General features: G+C 44.8%; 1 protein-coding gene across 1 annotated transcript; it reads right to left on the bottom strand.

Annotated features, from left to right (window-relative positions):
* Positions 1-7650: 7650 nt before the first annotated feature.
* Positions 7651-15379, bottom strand: LOC109747055 (uncharacterized). The gene is made up of 19 exons (XM_020306147.4): positions 14721-15379; positions 14028-14559; positions 13666-13920; positions 12974-13065; positions 12569-12766; positions 12271-12462; positions 11969-12190; positions 11419-11585; positions 11229-11322; positions 11075-11131; positions 10850-10978; positions 10683-10754; positions 10144-10257; positions 9781-9942; positions 9562-9690; positions 9204-9305; positions 9008-9084; positions 8730-8852; positions 7651-8604 (listed from the first exon to the last, which is right to left on the bottom strand). Exons 1-19 carry the CDS (start codon positions 15261-15263, stop codon positions 8046-8048), a joined length of 3819 nt encoding a protein of 1272 aa, XP_020161736.1. The 5' UTR covers positions 15264-15379; the 3' UTR covers positions 7651-8045.
* Positions 15380-18518: the final 3139 nt, after the last annotated feature.

Here is an 18518-nt window from a genome sequence, read left to right as displayed (position 1 = left end):
ATATAAAATGGTGCATAATGGAACATGAAGCCAGTTGTGCCCCTTTTTCGCCCGGTGCAACGCACGGGCATTTGTGATAGTAATAATAATAATAATAATAATAATAATAATATAATAATAATATATATAATAATAATAAAGCACGGTTTGAGTCTGTCGGGTTCACCGTCGCGGCTTTTTTCAATGAAGTCCCTGTGTTTTCTGGTAATTATACCCACAATCCTATTTTTCAAGTCTATGCGAACCGGTACAGGGACAGAAAAGAAAAACAACCACCCGAACGACCCACGAGGCCACGACCTTAACTGGTACAGGGACAGAAAAGAAAAACAACCACCCGAACGACCCACGAGGCCACGACCTTAACCGGTACAGAGACATAAAAGAAAAACAACCACCCGAACGACCCACGACCTTGCCGCCCATCACCACCTCCAGGCGCCGCCACCACCGGTCCCCGTCCATCTGTCGGGCGCCGCCCCCGCCGGCCCCCACCCATCCGCCGCGCGCCGCCCCCGCCCTTTCGCTCCGCGCCGCCCATGCCCGCCGCTGCGCCCACCCTTACCCGGTGTGCCCCACGCCCCTGCGGCTTTCCACCGCCAGCGTTGCACCTTCCCTAACTCCTCTCTCTCCTTCTCCTCTACCGTCGCCGCTCTCCATCGGCCGACCAACTCCCATGAGTCATCGCCTCTCGATCCTCCTCCTCTGTGTGTGTGTGCTCGATCCGGATCCACCCCTTTCCTGGATGCAGCCTAGATGAGAGCTCCACTTTCCTGGGTGCAGCATAGAGGAGAGGATGGGCGGCAAACGGAACTTGAACGCCGGATGGATGGATACCGGCGCTGCCGGGCGCAGACATCATTCTCCTCCTGGCCGAGCTCCTTCACAACACCCCGTCTGCAACCCATGTTTGATGTGCCGCAGGCTGGATGGGGACGCGTGGACCTCCTGCTCCTCCCGACCAAGCTTGATTGTGTGTGCGACCTGCTGACGGCGCTCGGGGTGATGGTGGCTTAACGACGCATCTTCTCCTGTTGTCCCCATGCTCTCTGCCCTTATTTTGTCAACTTATCTCTCTGATTCTTCTTTGGCTACATGCGTAGGCGTTTGAGGTAGGATAGCAGGAGCGGTGACTAGCATCAAGGAGGAGCAGCAAGAAGCAGCGACAACTAGCTAGCTGCTAGCATGCGCCCCTCTCTCTCATGTACATGGATTTGTAATGGGCAAAGTACTTTCTGGGTTCTTTCTTTAGTGTGAACCATCTTCTGCTATTCATGAGCATCCACCCATAACCTGTTTGATGTTATGCGTACAACAGACTGAGACACATTTTAATTTTCTGGTCAAACTCTTACCTCTATTTAGAAAATGAAAATGAAGAAGCATGTGTATCTGATGTCGGATCTGCACCTTAAACAAGTGTACCTGATGTTCCAAGCTTACAATGCGATCTACACTGAAGCCAATCCGAGCCAGGTGAAATAGAAGTTGATAGATTATTCCGGCGACATGGCTTCAATATATATCATTCGGAAATATGCTTGCGCGGCTCTGCCTATATGTTTACAACTTGCAAATGGCCTGATTTTATCAGTTGTTGCTTGATTAAAGATCGACCAGTTTATGTCTGACATTTGTGTTTCTACATTTATGCAGTACCATTCCAGAGCTCAAGGCATCAGGTACGCTTTACACATAGTCTCGCTCAGTTTAGTTTCCATGTAGTGTTAAATTCTGATGAGCTATATTCATTACAAACAGTAAGCTAAAGCAGATTAAAAAAAGATGATAGATTTGCTCAATCCATGTTCAGTTGCTAAACTGACCAAGAGCTGCACTTCAAAGAGCCAAATGTTCAACATAAATCAGCCTTAACTTTGTCAGTTTTTCATAACTGTTCAATATCTGATTTTTGTGATCTGGAAAACATTACTGGTTATTTCATAGTAAGATTGTAGAGTTGTTATCCCTCTGTTTTGCTTATCTATTCACTTGCTTATTGTAAATAAATAGTTAAATAGTCGGGAGTTGTAATTTCAAGGAAAGAAACAGGAAGCTCTTTGAGGTCTCTGCTATCACACCTGTACGGGCAGTTCATGGGTACATTTGTTGGTGTTCTGTTCGGATCAGTGGAGATTGATCTTTCAGTCACCATGCCAATCCATGTCTAGCCTGTTTAGTCACATTGAGCTCTTCCAACTTTTATCAAGCTGTTCCAAGCATCATATTTGAAATAGCTTATGTTTTATAGGTATAGACCTACAAGTTTGTTGCTGAATATGACTATCAATTTGTTAACAGTCTGTACAACATCAACGTACATTTTAGTTACAGATTTGGAAAATTATTGTGATTTATTATTATCATATAACATGTTCTTTTATCTGATGAAAAATAATATAGTTCCATGCCTAAACTCGCAGTTTGGGAATGCATCTCTCTGCAATCTAATTTCCTTTATTTAGTTGAAGAGACAATCGATCACCCCCGCTATACTGTAATTATTTCAAGCTCATGATTACATGAATGTTTCGGTTATATATTTGAGATTTTTATGCAGGAACCCATTTTTTTCATGTGCGAACTTTGCATACTCTACCCTACCAGGAAACATTTGCATAGGGTTAGTGCATTGTTGTAAATGAGTTCCCATCAAAGAGATTGTCATATTTCTTTTGTATAGAGATTGTCACATTTTCTTTTGCATTCTACTCCCTCCGTTCCTAAATATAAGTCTTTGTAGAGATTCCACTATGAACCACATACGGATGTATATAGATGCATTTTAAGTGTAGATTCATTCAATTTGCTCTGTATGTAGTCCACCTAGTGGAATCACTAGAAAGACTTATATTTAGGAACGGAGGGAGTATTCAGTAGTGGCTCAAGCTATCTCCTACAATACCCAGGCATTTTTTTTCATGGTTAGTACATAGTAGACATATTTACCAACCACCCTCGGACAAAAGGAAAATTGGAATAATTCAAAATCTGAACATTTCTTACAACATGAGGCAACATCCATCAATCAACATCCATTCAAGAAGAGGGATATATGGTGCCTTAGTCCACAACGCCAGGCAACATTAACCACTTTATAGAGAATCATCGAAAGATCACACGTGAGAGAGAGAGAGTCATTGCGCAATGACGGCGAACACAAAGAGAGACAGAGATGTAGAGTGGAGGAAGGAGTAATTCGAAGGTAAAAAAAGGTCGACGATGACGCCTAATGTAGATGAGTCCTAAAGATATATGATACACACAATTGGCATAGAACCATAGAATGTGCATCCTAAAGATAGAGCATGCATGCCCCGTAGCAATGCACGGGCTCATTTACTATATATGATAATTCAACATTCAGACGGACAACACGACCACGACTGTCAAAGGGCCGAAGAAGGATAAGCGGCAACACAGGTACGGTGCCATGTTAAAATATAGGACATGGATCTATGTGTCACGATCCATACATATTGGGCTAAAGGCATGTGATTTTTTTCCTTTGCAACGCACGGGCATTTTTGCTAGTAATAATAAAGCATGGATTGACTCCGTGGATTCACGTCACAATACGCTTTCTTCCTGTGAATTTACGCTTTCAGTTTGAATTTAAATAAAACACATACGCGAGGTGGTACTAAAGCATAAGAAAAAACCGATCCGATTCCTCAAACCTTTGTTCGTCCCCAGCAGTCCGTCCCGGTTAGGCTGGTCGCCCCCGCCCGCGCCTCAACCCATCTATGGTTCACATAGGCTGGTCGTTCCCCTGGGCGTTAGCCCATCTATCCCCCAAAACCGCACCAGAGACTTGCCAGCTCGCTACGCTGCTGGGCCTTATGGCCGGCAGCCACGCCTCGACTTACAAAGGCCGCAAAAAATAGTTTGTTGCCTGCTTATTATTTTCTCAATAGTCCCACCTCGCCCTGTTAAATCGATTCTCATCAGTTATATACGTTTTGAAGTTCTTTGTAACATCAAACAATGAGCTGAGAAAGAGAAAGGAAGCACAGGAAAACGAGAGAAAGGAAGCATGGTCGGTACTGCGTGCCGGAGTTGTAGCCGGACACGGCAAGGACGAGACGTGGGGCTGCTCGGACACAGCGGCGAAGACAACATGTCCTGCACGCCGGAGTTGTAGCCGGACACAGCAAGTACGAGACATTGGGCTGCTCGGACACAATAGCGAAGACAACATGTTGATGCAATCCTGCACGCCGGACAGGGCGGGACATCCTGCGCGCTCGGACACTTGTGTAGGCGGACACGGCAAGGACGAGACGCCGGGCTGCTCATATATATACAAGTTGATGCTGCATACATGAGGTTATAGGCGGTCTCGGCAAGGATGAGACGACGGGCTTCCTCGGACAGGACGGCGAAAATGAAGTACTGCACGCCAGAGTCGTAGTCGGCTGTACAAACTTTGGCTGCCTAAACACGTACGTACAACAATGGCCTAGATACAACTTCTAATCATCTGCTTCTCCAATTAATTTTCTCATCCATCCAAAGCGTTCCTTTATTTATTTTGCCTAAAAGTTCTTAATTTGAAAATAGTACATCAGGCCCTCTTAGTTCATTAAAAATAGACAATTAGCTGCCTAGAATCATCTTATGTGCATATATCAGTTGTGCCATCATAAGCATTTCTTTATCCAAAAATCCAAAAGTACCAATGTGCAGCCCTAAAAGAAATGGCTATTTTCTGTGTATATAGCCCTAAAAGAAATGGCTATTTTTCTTGGAGATTGCGTTATTGGGCAGCAAGCTTGTGCTCTTATGCATAATTAGTTTTTTTTCTAGAGAATGTGCTATTATGGATTGTGCTTATTTTACTTAGCTTAAATATTGTAGTTGAAACAATTTCATGTCCAACCGTTTGCCCATAACAACGATGAACTCAGACAACTGTGGTTGTGTGAGCATCAACGCCAGTGGAAATGAAAGTTTCTAGTAGAAGATTTGGAGCACTAGCACGCAGCTAGACTGTGTTCGACCTGGCCAATTTTGAGTCGTAAGAACCGGTGTTTTCTCCCATTGCAATGTACGGGCATTTGTGCTACTACATATGAAATTTAATATGCATTGTATTCATAGAAGTAATCGAAAAATAAAAGGCTCGTGGCAACGCACGGGTGTTCTACTACTACAATTTAATTAACCAGATCTGCTGGCCCATGAGGGTGTAGGTGGCGCTGTTTTACTGGCCCCCGCACGAGCCGAACCCGGCGCTGAACTGTGGGGTGGCCCACCACGGGTGAGCAAAACGTCGCACTGAACGGGGGGCTCCAAAACCTATCTCTCCCCCGTTCTGCCACCGCCGCCGCACAACCCCTCCGGCCGCCATGTCGTCGCCCCCTCCAATCCCGTACGTACAGACCTGTTGATCATCAACTTGAGGTATTAATAATATTAATACGTTCGTCAAATCCCCATCTTTGCCTTCTCGCCAGTTTGTTCATCTTCTCTTTTTATCCGAGAGGCTGAGAAGGTCCAATTTTATATCTATCGTGATGTTGCAGAGACGAAGATGAAGAGGCGGTTCGTCAATCTGGTGACGCAGAACTGGACGGAGGGCGTGTATTCGGTGCGCCGGATCGATCCTTACCACCATTTCTTCTACGGGTCAGCAGATGCAGCGCTCCGAGCAGCGGCGGCCGAGAAGACGGAGCCTTTTCCGGCGATGCGGATCAAGGAGCTGCCGACGCCATGCATGAACTTCACCGCAGCAGGTAGCCATGGCGGCACCCTGGACATGTTCGCGCTCTACAGCCCCCGCGCCACCGGCGACGGCAGAATAGTCTACACCGACATGATGGGCAACGCCGGGCTGTACGACGCCGGCAGACATGTCCACACCGCGCTGAGCCGCCTCAACGAGCGCAAGGGACCTCAGCCCATGTGCCTGTCCATCGCGCACCCCGATGCGGACGAAGAAGACAATCTGTACGTCTTGGATACGTACCCGGGCGACCGTGGGTGCTTCGAGGTCCTTGAGCGCACGCGCAGAAGATTTAGGTGCAGGATGATGCCGCAATGGCACTGGCGACTTCTTCCGCCGCCTCCCTTTGTCCGCCAACCTTTGTACCGACCATCCTCTGTCACCTCCTTTACCACCATGGTCGACGGCGACGGCTGCTCGACCATCTACATATAGCTACGAGACGCCGCGCCACGAGTACAGCGAGCCTCGAGGATGGCGCCACGTCGGGGAATGGATGCTGCCCTTTCGCGGCAGAGCTCACTACGTCCCTGAGTTCAACCTGTGGTTTGGCTTCTCGGCCTCGAGCCCGGACGATCACCTGTGCGCCGCGGACCTCTCTGCCATGGACGGCGGACGGCAGCCCTCCGCGCCCACGGTATGGGAAGATCTGAACCCGCCTGATGAGGGAGAGGCGTGGCTTCCAAAGCAGCTCGAGCTTCTCCACCTGGGCGGTGGCAAGTTTCTCATCGCAAAGACCTTTACGGAAGGAGAAAGAGGTGGATACTTTTCTGTGCTCACCGGCGTAGAGATGATGGCGTGCGCCGCCGGTGATGACCGGCAGCAGACCCTTCAGATGGTCAAGCACAAGTGCGCGCGTTTTGTCTTCACGGATGAGCACATCGAGCGGGTGCTCTGAATAAATTGATAGTCTTGCATCGGTACTTGTCAGATTCAGATTGAATGAAGCATGCATGTTCAAATTTTGATTGATGATGACTTGTAAAATCTTGCAATTTTCCTGCAACTGTACCAGCTGATTGACATACTAATTGCTCTAAAATATCCAAGGAGGATCGATCTGATTCTGATTCCATTGCGCTCTCAGTCACTTCAGAGATGCCCAGTCTGCTCCATATAGCAGAACCACATTAGTGCATGTGAAGAGCAAGTGTTGGCATCCTCGCCCCCCTGTTTTAGTCTGGGCATTGCATCGACGAGACAATATGTCGATTTGCTAGAATTACCCAACTGCAGTTTACCAGAAAAATATATCAGATTTTTTACATTTACTTTACAGTTCATCAGAGAGCATATGAGCTCAGGACCAAATACTCCACTTCCCAAAAAGTCCTCTTCTCTCAAAATAATCTTGGATGAACAGTAAAATCAGAAAAAATGAAAAACACATTCAATACCTGTTTAAAAAAAACACATTCAATAAAATCTGATTTTTTGTGTGGAAAACTTCAACAGATGTTTGTATGCTTGAAAAAATTCATCATGAAATTACATTCATGGAAGTCACGGCAAAAAAACAAAATCAGTACTCCAAAATGCTTTAAAAATATAACATTTTTGGAGTGTCGATTTTCTTTTCCTTTTTTTTTGCCACGACTTCCACAGATGTCCTTTCATGATAAATTTTGAAAGCACACAAACATTTGTTGAAGTTTACAAGAAAAAAGTTCAGAATTTTTTCATTTATTTTACTACTCTTTTTATTTTACTACTCTTTTTATTTTACTGTTTGTTACAGAGCATATGAGCTCCAGTCCAAATATCTCGCATGCCCCAATTGGAGACGTCCATTTCAAACATTGTGTCCTAAAGCTAACGGGACAGGTCGTAACAATTGGGACGATGAGCCCCCGACCTTTATTTCACTCTCATTCAGCTAACATTTTTACAATCTCACGAAAGACGTGCACAAAAGATGCATCTACATCAACTGTCATTAGTCTATTACCTCCAAATTTGAGAACCATCTTCAGCTATCCACACAAGCGTTTTGCATTACAATAAAGGCATACGGCTAGACAAACTAACACTAGATGGCAAATTGCAAGATTTTACATTCCACCATCAATCAAAATTACAACACATTTCAGTCAATCTGAATCTGGGAGTACAAAAAAAGTAAGATACAGAAAATTATATCTTGCGAACAATAAACTTAAGTTTTTCCTTCAGGAAAAAGCCCGGAGAAGCACTCAAAATTTTCCTTCAGGAAAAACCCAGAGAAACGGCAGCAGCATAAATACGCCACGACAAGCGCAGCTAGTGCTAGCTAAACCCTCGCTGTACAGTTACAAAAATTCCCTACAGCCTTGTCTACTCACTTGTTCTTCTTGTGCTTGTGTTTTTGTGTCCTCTTGGCTGCGAGGGCACCCGAAGCGCTCTTCCCCTCAAACCTTTTCGCCATCTTCATGACACTGGCCATGCCCTTGCGGGCGGACTGCTTGCGATCCGACCGGCGGTTGAGCAGCTTACGATCCAAAGGCCAGTAAGCATATGGCTCCATCTTGTCTTTCTTCTTGAGATCACCACCGGCCTTCTTGCTGGTGTACTCATGGCCGGTGTAGGACCAGCCAGTGCTGGCCACCTTCCTCCTCTTCACTGACTGGCTTCTGACAGAGGTCTTGTCATCAGCCTCCTCCTCATGCGAGATGATGGGCTTCTTTTTACGCCATTCCCGTTCTTCGCGAATGATCATACGGCCTTCGGGGTCCATCTCGATCTCATCGTCGTCGTCGTCATCAGGTGCAGCCCTCTTTTTTCCTGTCGATTTGAGAGCCAACCGCATTGTCTTCTGGTCAAGTAAATCTAGTGGCTCACCAGTTGAGTGATCAATGAACTTTTCCTGCAAGTTCTTATCTTGACGCTTTCGGTTCGACCTGGACGTGAATAAAAGAAAACACAAACAAGTACGATTGTTTCAGCTTCTCAGGCAGCTTTTCAGCATGGCAATTGTTTCAGCTTCTGAGGCAGCTTTTTAGCACGGCAGTGTCATGGCACATACCGTGTTGAAGCTTTTGATCCATTACGAGAAGCTACAGTATGCTGCTTGGAAAAGGGACCATTCGAGTCTTCATCGTCACTTCCAAAATCAGAAAACATCTGTGTGTGATTCCATCCACTTTGCCTGCAGTCAAAACATGGATCAATCAGTTGAACACAAGATGTGGATACTTTGGATTTAAATTAGATTAAACAAAAATTGCTTTTGTCTAAGCTCACGACTTTCCAGAAAAAAAAAACAGATGGCACTAAATTATGGCATTATCGTGCCAGTAATACCTTGTAGCTCCTGAGGCCATGGACATAGCCTCCCCATCTTCAGACGAATTGCCCTTCCTCATTTTACGCTCATTAATCTGGTAAACATTGCAAACAAATGGTAGAAGTAACACGATAAGAGGGAGAAGTCATTATTTTCTTTTCTCTGTGAAGCTTTTGTTGGAACTCTGCAGATTTGTATCACAACTGAACTTACCTTCCTGATATTGGTGAGCAATTTCATATGTTCTTCGGGCATCACAGCTTTCACTGCATCTAAACCACATTTTTTCACGAGAATTTCAACAAGTGACTTGACCTAATAATAAAACGAGTGGAGTTATTAGCAGGCTCAAAAACCTAATAATAAGAGTGAAATTACAATCATTAATATGCAAAAATGTGCATTCATTTCCCAAACACTTCTTTTATCTTTCCTGACAAAGTAGGACAACAGCAAAGACAGAGTAAAATACTAACATGCAGAAGTAGGCATGTATTGATTTTTTTATAGCACATTCCTAGTCAAAAATAAACAGCGCTTCATCACAAACAATCAATCGATATGACAATACCTTCGCTTTTAAAGAATTCTTCTTATCACTTTGCCAGCTCAACAAACCCTCAACGACTCCCTTCAAGTGCTCATGAAGCACATCAGCTTTAGATCTAGCCACCAATGCTTTGATAAAGCCTAAATTGGCCTGGCCACAATATCAATGTTAGTTGAAGGAGCTTCAGATGAAATTATTGATTAGCTAAATTCATGAACTGGAGGAGTGTTATGACTTTACTTTGACAAGTTCTCGGTTGTTCCTCTGCATAAGGAGAAAAGTCGAGGGGAGGAGCTTGTAAGCTACTCCAATAAGATCTGAGAACTCATAGGTCAAGCGAGCTAACCCAGTCACAGCAGCACTAATCGCATGTGGAGTTTGACCAGCTAGACCACCAGCTACCTAAACATGAAAGCTGACAAAGTTAAACCGAACTATGTATCACATCTTGTTGTATAGAGGGAGAAAATATCCCAATTATCAAGGGTTGACAACTGAGCACACCGGAAAATGCTAGGTTGCCAAATTGCAACATCATAGTGCTCAAGTGGTCGAATTCCCATAAAAAAACTGAAATTAAAATGCATAATGACATTGAAGTACCATGTCAAAGAACTGGTGCAAGCTGTCCTTCCTCCCATCATTTTCAGCATCTTCACAAGCGTGGCCAATTGCAATAAGCACATCATAAGCTCTATTTCTGGTTTTCTTGTTAGCCTGTGAAGAAACATAAACGCATCACCATTAATCTCACATCTGACTTTCCTGTACCACATGAGTACATTCAGAAGTTGTCCTATCAGAAAAATGAACATTGCTTCAGTAGCAAGAGTTAAGCGAAAGAACTATGCCATTCGACACTTGAGTACTTGATCAATGTAAGCAGTAAGGTCTAGAGTAAACAAACATCTGAACTCTACTCTGAACAGAAAAACTCACTTTGATCTATTTCTGTTTCAACAAAACAAAAGAACAGCCTTAGGTAATAACAGGAAGCTGTAATTATGTATTGTGTTTCAAAGGGAATAAGAAACAAAAATGACAAATTGGCAGCATGCTACTTGAGCATTATAGAAAGTTTCTTCCTGGCTACATTGATATTTGATAATGAAGTGCAATGTATAATACACTATTTCCGTTACCTCCTTCAAGGCAAGAAGTATTTCAGTGAGAAATGAACTAACAATTTCCCTCTTCCTAAGCTTCGATGGATCCTGCAGACAAGAAAGTGATGCACATTTGTTAATGCTCTCCCAGATAGAGATGTACATTTGTTCATAAACTGTGTTGATGTTTCTGCTTTACCAACCTTCAAAATGTAAACAATAAGGTGATGCAGGCATTCAAGCCTGTACCGCTTTGATGGAAATTGGCATGGCAATGACAAAATCATCAATTCCAACAGGACATCTAAATTCCTCTCAATAAATTCAGCATCCTGAAATAGTCAAGCATACAGAAAAAAGTTCGGAAGTTGTTTTTCTTGTTTCATGCAATTGTTGAATAAATTAATTAACTGAAAACAAAAACAAACCTTAAGTAACATTGAGAGGACCTTGTATGCTCTCTTTTGATTCATTGAGTCGCTATCCTAGAACCAGAAAAAAAAGCAAGGTACAAGCAATTTACATAACATGTTGCTTAAATGGAAAAGACAAACATAAGTTGCATTAAAACCATATATGTACCTTAATTGCAGGTTTTACATAACTGAATAGCACATTGATAGACTTTGCATCCAATCCAGGCATTAATGAAGCTGCAAATTCTAAAAGGAGGGCCCTGAAATTCAAATCAAGATTTGAAATCAACACTGGACTTAAACTGGAATCTAGGATGCACAAATAAGAACCGAGAAAAAATTAAACTCCGTGAAACCTTGTCATGTTATTTGTATTGGAATTATCGTCAATCTGCATTGAACCGTCATTCACTTGCTGTGCATTAACAGCTTTTGTGGCATCCAGCAACTTTCTTATTGCATCAAGGAAGAACTTGCTGACAACATCTTTGTCTGATATGGATGCTATCTCGCTTATCGCAGGCTGGTCGAACGAAGAGGGCAAAGCCATGTAAGTTACAGGCTTTCAAGCAATATAAATGAAACAATCCAACATGAAATTCATAATAGAATGATGGAATTGCACTCCACAAAATAAGGAGACTTAGTTTAGGCTTGGTTCATTTTTGGTCAAAAAATATAATTGACTATTAGCAGTGATAGATTCAAATGATAATCTATCAGTGTATCTTACAGGAAATTTACACTTTAAAGACACAACTTAAAAAGAAAAATCAAACAACTCCGAGAAAAATTGCATAACACACATGGATCAAGCCCCATAATATTCACAAAGAGTACAACAATCAGATCAAGCCCCCACAATAAGATGACAGCATATCTATATTGCAAACAGCAATGGCATACCTGTAAGAATCCAATAGCGTCCTTTGAGGATGACATGAATATAGAACATAATATCTCCAAGAATTTTGAAGAGAAAGCACGTATTTCTTTCAAATTTTCCTCAGCTGACTCTTTAGTATAGCGTTCCTTTGCTCTTCTTTCAGATTTGCTTAATTCAGCATCAACAAGAATGTCCTCTTTGTTAGTGATTGACAAAGCTTTCTTGTTTTGTTTGATTAAAATCTAAAACGAACACAAGTCAGAAAGACACTTAAAATTAAATAGCAGTTCACTGTAACTTGAACAGAGGCGATGTGAAGCACCTGAATACTGGAACAAATGATGCCACGCAAGTCAGGCTGGTTTTGGAGAGTGTCACATAAAACATTTTGTAGAACTCTGAAGCTGCTTGAAGTATCACATGGATAGTTACAACAAGATGGTAACAAAGACCAAAGTGAATACACATAACCCTCTGCTCTCTTGGCGGAGAAAAGCTTATCGTCTTTCAAAAGCTGGTCAATTGCAGATATTGGAAACATTATCAGGCTGTAGTTCAAAAATGAATGGCTTGATCCTTTTATTGTTAAAGCATAAAAAAGATCTTTATTTCCATTATACCTTGGGAATACTCTTCTCTACAGCTCTAACGATGCCCAGAATATCTCTCAAGAAAAACTGTAAACTAGCACCAACAATGTGCCTTTCTAAAATAGGGAGTATCCATTCATTCTCAACAGATATTGACTGAATATGAAGAATATCAAGAACATTCTTTGGCCCCATTGCAGAAATTGCTGAACCAAGACATGCATTGAGCTGCAAAATAGAAGCATTTGAAGGTGAACCAGCAGATTAACTAATAATATAATATCCCAAATAAATTCTAGTTGTATGGAGGGCATTCAAGTTTACAGGCTACAGCTTTATATATTGACTATGCGTCTATGCTCATAGGCCATAGCAAAATCTTAAGCGGCATAAGTTTTGGCAAGATCAAAGTGCATGTGTGGTAGACAGAAATACCTGCTTCCGGAAAGAAAAGTCATCATCAGACATGTTCTGCATGTCTGCCAGGTTCTTAAGTGCTTCTGGCAATAGATCAGATGAAGATTTTCCTATTGTTTCCCATGAGAAATGAGTTCAGGAACTGAGACAGCTTGATATCATGCAACTAACTAGTGGTAGTAAAAAAAAGTAATATTGTCCAATTTATCAGAAAACAATCAAAGTAGAGATGATTACATAGCAATGGCTGACAAGAAGCATGGTGAAAGATTAATTGCATCTCCATGACTAGATGAGACACCAAAAATTAGAAAGATCAATTGCGGTCCAATATTGGTTAGGTACTGAAAATGAAAACCAGATCTACAACCACCATTATCACAGAACTAATGCAGGGGCCAATTTTACGGTGAGTTTGTGGTTGCTATGTTCTGTTGGAATTAAGTGTATGTGTGGGTGTGGGGGGGGGGGGGGGGGGGGGGCTTCTTTACTGTCCAAGTGTTTGTTGTCACATGTTATAGAAGATCCTTTAAATACCATTGCATTCCAAAAATAAATAGGCGCTTTAAAAAAAATACAGTACTGCAAACAAAGCCTCAAGCCAAGCATTGCCAAGTGCCAACTAATGAGAATTACAAAGCATTAGAAATTTAAGACTAACAACACAATGCCAACACGTAAGATAAGGGTAAAAACAGTGGTATACTTACCAAACGTGTCAAATGCCAATGAAATTACAAGAAATGATTTGTCCCATACATCACTGCAGCGTACATCTAGCAAGCCCTCCAGGATAGCACATATCTTCTCTATGACTGTGGGGTTAGATCTCACCCCTTGATGTCTAGCCTTAATCTGGTCGATCCCCTGAGACACCATGTTTTCATCAATGCAATTATCTATTAATCCTTTGAAAGTCTCCACAGCACAAAATCTAGCTTCTTCAAATTCACTTGCCAATATATCTGAGAAATAATTTGAAAGAGAGAGATTAATATGATTTGTAAACAATATATAACAACCAAGGAATGCCAATAAACTTAGAAATGCCAAATTTATGAAAATCACCAACCTCCAAGCGAAGTAAACACTAGTGGGAGCTTTACAACAAATATGTGCTTATTCTGACTATAAACTTTTCTAGTGCCAATATTTAGAAGCCGTGCAATTGAAGCGAGTTCATCTCCTGATTTTCTTTCAGTGGAGACTGACACCCCGAGAGAACATATGAGATCCAATAGCATATCAGGTTTAAGCTGCACAGTTGGGCTGTCACCAACAGCGTGCAGATTCTCCAATATACTCTTTGTCACAATTGGCTGACGCAGACCCAACAGTGCTGTAAAATACTTTAAGATGGTATTGGAAGGCTTGGATGCCATGAGAGGAAGGCAGCACTTAAGAGCATCTAACATATGTATGACCTCCTTAGCCCCCTTGGGTCCTTCTGCTGCTGAACCAGTGTTTGCGTCATTGGACCCTCCAGCAAGCAGCAGAAGTCGTTCAAAACATCTTGCGATTCCGTCGCTTGCCGGAACCAAAATAGCTTTTCTCTGAAAACTCAGGAGAATATCTCGCAAGCCAGAATGAGATTGATTTCTCACCTGCAGCCCATTAAAGTAAACCATGAATAATCTTCAACATGTTGATCGAACACTTGCATTTTGGACTGAGTACCGCGGAAATCATTCGCATAATCTTATACTAGATATCCCGATAAGACTGTAAGCCACCAATTTTCAACTCAGAATCGATGGTAGTTTACCTTGGGCCGATCATCGGTGACGAGCCGTAGCACCACGGCGTAGAGCGGCTCCACCGCCTGCCAGCTGGACTTGTCTCCCGCGGATATCAAGTGCGCGAGGCACCTCACCCCCGCCCTGACGCCGGAGTCGGGCGTGGAGGGGAACTCGAGCACGCGCGCCACGTCGTCGGCGACCTCGCGGCCGCGGGAGCGTACCACGGCGGTCGGGAGCGCGGGGATCGCCGCGGAGAGGAACGCGAGGAGTGCGCCCGCGACGTGGCTGTCGGCGGCAGCGGGCCCCGCGCGGGCGAGCGGGCCCAGCGCGGCGGCCGCCGCCCCGAAGTAGGCGACGGTGGAGGTGGGGAGGCCGCTCTCCCTGACGGTCTGCGCCAAGGAGGCGGTGGTGGCGCAGAGGTGCTGGTCGTCCTCCCGCCGCGAGGCGCTGAGGCGGGCGAGGATGGCCGCGGCGAGGTCAGCCTCGCCGGAGAACAGGGAGAGGTCGGGGTCGTCGCCGGCGACCGAGCGGGGCGTCTGGGGGAGCTCCTCCATGTCGACGTCGGCCATGGTTGCGGTGGCGGGCGTGCGGCGGAGCGGCGCGCGCGGCCGAAGCTTTTCGGGGTAGGAGGCGCTAGGGTTTTGGGGAGGTTGGGGGAGACGGGCTGGCTCGTTTTGTTTCGTGGGGCGCGAATGTGGGTGGCCCTTTTTGGAGGGGATTAGTGGGCTGGATGCACATCAAATGGGTAGTTAGGGATTTCATTTTCTTTGGGCTATGGGCTGGCCAGAGGGGAAATAAACCAGCCCGTAACACGACTACTTGCATTTGTCTTTTTCTCAACAAAAAAAAATACTACTTGCATTTTGCGCATCGGGCATCCTACTGCTAATTTTTTTTGTTTTTCAAAAAGGAGGTTGACACCCCGGACCTCTGCAATCCTACTGCTAAGCACACACTCACTTTTTAGGTATTTTTTTATCGTGTGACTAGTGCTGATAAACTCTTCTGATTCTCAAGAATGAATCTTTGATTGGATGGTCAGGAAGATGAGTGTACCTTCAACATGGTAGGGTCAAACCTCGAAATCACTAATTGAGGAGCGCTCCTCGCAACGATTAGTCGGGGAGCGCTCCCCGCGCGCCAAGTGTCACGCGCGGAGCGGTCGTGAGACTTTTCCGAGGTGCTCCGCGCGCGACACTTATCGTGCGCACGGCGTCTCCCGTGTTTTCCGGTTTCCGGTTTCCCTTTCTAGTTTTTTTCTTTTTTCACTTTAGTCCTTATACTTTTAATGTTTTGTAAAATCTTTTGATCTGTTTTGAGATCTGTTTCTCTCTGGTGTGGGCGAACCGTTGTGGAGCACTGTTCTTTCTTTGCCGTCGTCTCCGCCCGTCGCGGCCGCCGCTCTTGTCGCGTGGTTACGGCGGCCCCTGTCCCGGCCGCCGCGCTTGTTGCCTGCTCTTATGGCGGTCCTTCTTTAGCGTCGACCGCGCTTCCCCGTTCGCGATATCGCCGTTCCCTACCGGTTACCTTCGTGGGTTCCCTGTTTCCCTTTCTCGTTTCTCTTTTTGTTCCCATTATATTTCCGGGATATGGAGATTTATGGGGTAGTTACGGGTGGGGACTACCAACACTATCAGATGTCAAGTTTCAACTGGGTTTTGTGGGATTAGTTCTTGATAATCATTGTGTTCCTTGCAGTTATGGCTTGTCCTTTTTGCCGTATGCCTGGTGGCCCGTGTTCTTCTGTTGATTCTTCTGTAGATGGGTTCAGTGTGGTCCTGTATCGGCGTTGTTGGAGGCGTGTTGTAAGAATATCATTTTATAATTGTTCAATTTTTGGCACACACGCTTATTTCTTTTGGTGCTGCTCATGTTGTTTAGGTTTTGATTATGATCCTTGTTTTGATTTGTTGTGCAGTATGTTCCGTGCAGTGTTAGAGCTCATCTTGCTCGTTGCATCGAGGAGTGTAGGGCTTTAGCCATAAGGAGGGGTGACGAAGATACTGATCTTGCTCTTCAGTGCAATGAGGGTTATTTGTATGGTGTTCTGTTTAGTCATGGTCGGATGAGGAGCAAATTCCATGGTCCTTCCTGGGAACGATTGGTTAGTGATTATGGTGTTCGTCCTCATGATATAATGACCATTAGGCTTGAACATTATGGAACGTGGATTGGTAGTTGGTCGTGGAGATGCGTTGTCTCCTTTACCGTCTGTTGGTAAGATTTTTAAGGAAGTTTTTAGCTTGTTCTATTGCACATGATGATTTTTCTGTTCCCTTGAGCCTGTGTAATTATATTTTGTAGCTCTTGATGGTTTGAGCGACTCCGAGATGGAACTTGTTGGGAGTTGTTATTACACCCGTGGTGTTTTTCTTAATTATCAGCAGATGTATTTCATGAGGTGTCAACTCTTTGATGATGACTACTGTTGTAAATATGCCCTATAGGCAATAATAAATGGTTATTATTATATTTCTTTGTTCATTATAATTGTCTATTGTTCATGCTATAATTGTGTTATCCGGAAATCGTAATACATGTGTGAATACATAGACCACAACGTGTCCCTAGTAAGTCTCTAGTTGACTAGCTCGTTGATCAACAGATAGTCATGGTTTCCTGACTATGGACATTGGATGTCATTGATAACGGGATCACATCATTAGGAGAATGATGTGATGGACAAGACCCAATCCTAAGCATAGCTCAAAGATCGTGTAGTTCGTTTGCTAGAGCTTTTCCAATGTCAAGTATCTTTTCCTTAGACCATGAGATCGTGTAACTCCCGGATGCCGTAGGAGTGCTTTGGGTGTACCAAACGTCACAACGTAACTGGGTGACTATAAAGGTACACTACGGGTATCTCCGAAAGTGTCTGTTGAGTTGGCACGGATCGAGACTAGGATTTGTCACTCCGTATGACGGAGAGGTATCTCTGGGCCCACTCGGTAATGCATCATCATAATGAGCTCAATGTGACTAAGGAGTTAGCCACGGGATCATGCATTACGGTACGAGTAAAGAGACTTGCCGGTAACGAGATTGAACAAGGTATTGGGATACCGACGATCGAATCTCGGGCAAGTAACATACCGATTGACAAAGGGAATTGTACACGGGATTGATTGAATCCTCGACATCGTGGTTCATCCGATGAGATCATCGTGGAACATGTGGGAGCCAACATGGGTATCCAGATCCGCTGTTGGTTATTGACCGGAGAGGCGTCTCGGTCATGTCTGCATGTCTCCCGAACCCGTAGGGTCTACACACTTAAGGTTCGGTGACGCTAGGGTTGTAGAGATATTAGTATGCGGAAACCCGAAAGTTGTTCGGAGTCCCGGATGAGATCCCGGACGTCACGAGGAGTTCCAGAATGGTCCGGAGGTGAAGAATTATATATAGGAAGTCCAGTTTCGGCCACCGGGAAAGTTTCGGGGGTTATCGGTATTGTACCGGGACCACCGGAAGGGTCCCGGGGGTCCACCGGGTGGGGCCACCTATCCCGGAGGGCCCCATGGGCTGAAGTGGGAAGGGAACCAGCCCTTAGTGGGCTGGGGCGCCCCCCTTGGGCCTCCCCCTGCGCCTAGTGTTGGAAACCCTAGGGGTGGGGGGCGCCCCACTTGGCTTGGGAGGGAAGCCACCCCCCTTCCCCCTTGGCCGCCGCCCCCCATGCAGATGGGTTCCAGGGCCGGCGCCCCCCCTCCAGGGGGCCTATAAATAGTGGGGGGGAGGGAGGGCAGCAGCACCACAGCCCCTAGCGCCTCCCTCTCCCCCTGCAACACCTCTCCCTCTCGCAGAAGCTTGGCGAAGCCCTGCCGAGA

Source organism: Aegilops tauschii, chromosome 6, assembly GCF_002575655.3.
Source record: "Aegilops tauschii subsp. strangulata cultivar AL8/78 chromosome 6, Aet v6.0, whole genome shotgun sequence".
Lineage (NCBI taxonomy): Eukaryota > Viridiplantae > Streptophyta > Magnoliopsida > Poales > Poaceae > Aegilops > Aegilops tauschii.
This window is presented reverse-complemented; position numbering and strand designations above follow the sequence as displayed.

Coding starts and splice junctions, on each gene's coding strand:
- LOC109747055 (XM_020306147.4), bottom strand. CDS start 15,263: ATGGCCGACGTCGACATGGAGGAGCTCCCCCAGACGCCCCGCTCGGTC. Junction 12,767..12,973: donor ACTTTTCTTTCCGGAAGCAG/GTATTTCTGTCT, acceptor TCTATTTTGCAG/CTCAATGCATGTCTTGGTTC. Junction 10,258..10,682: donor TACTTCTTGCCTTGAAGGAG/GTAACGGAAATA, acceptor GTTTCTTCACAG/GCTAACAAGAAAACCAGAAA.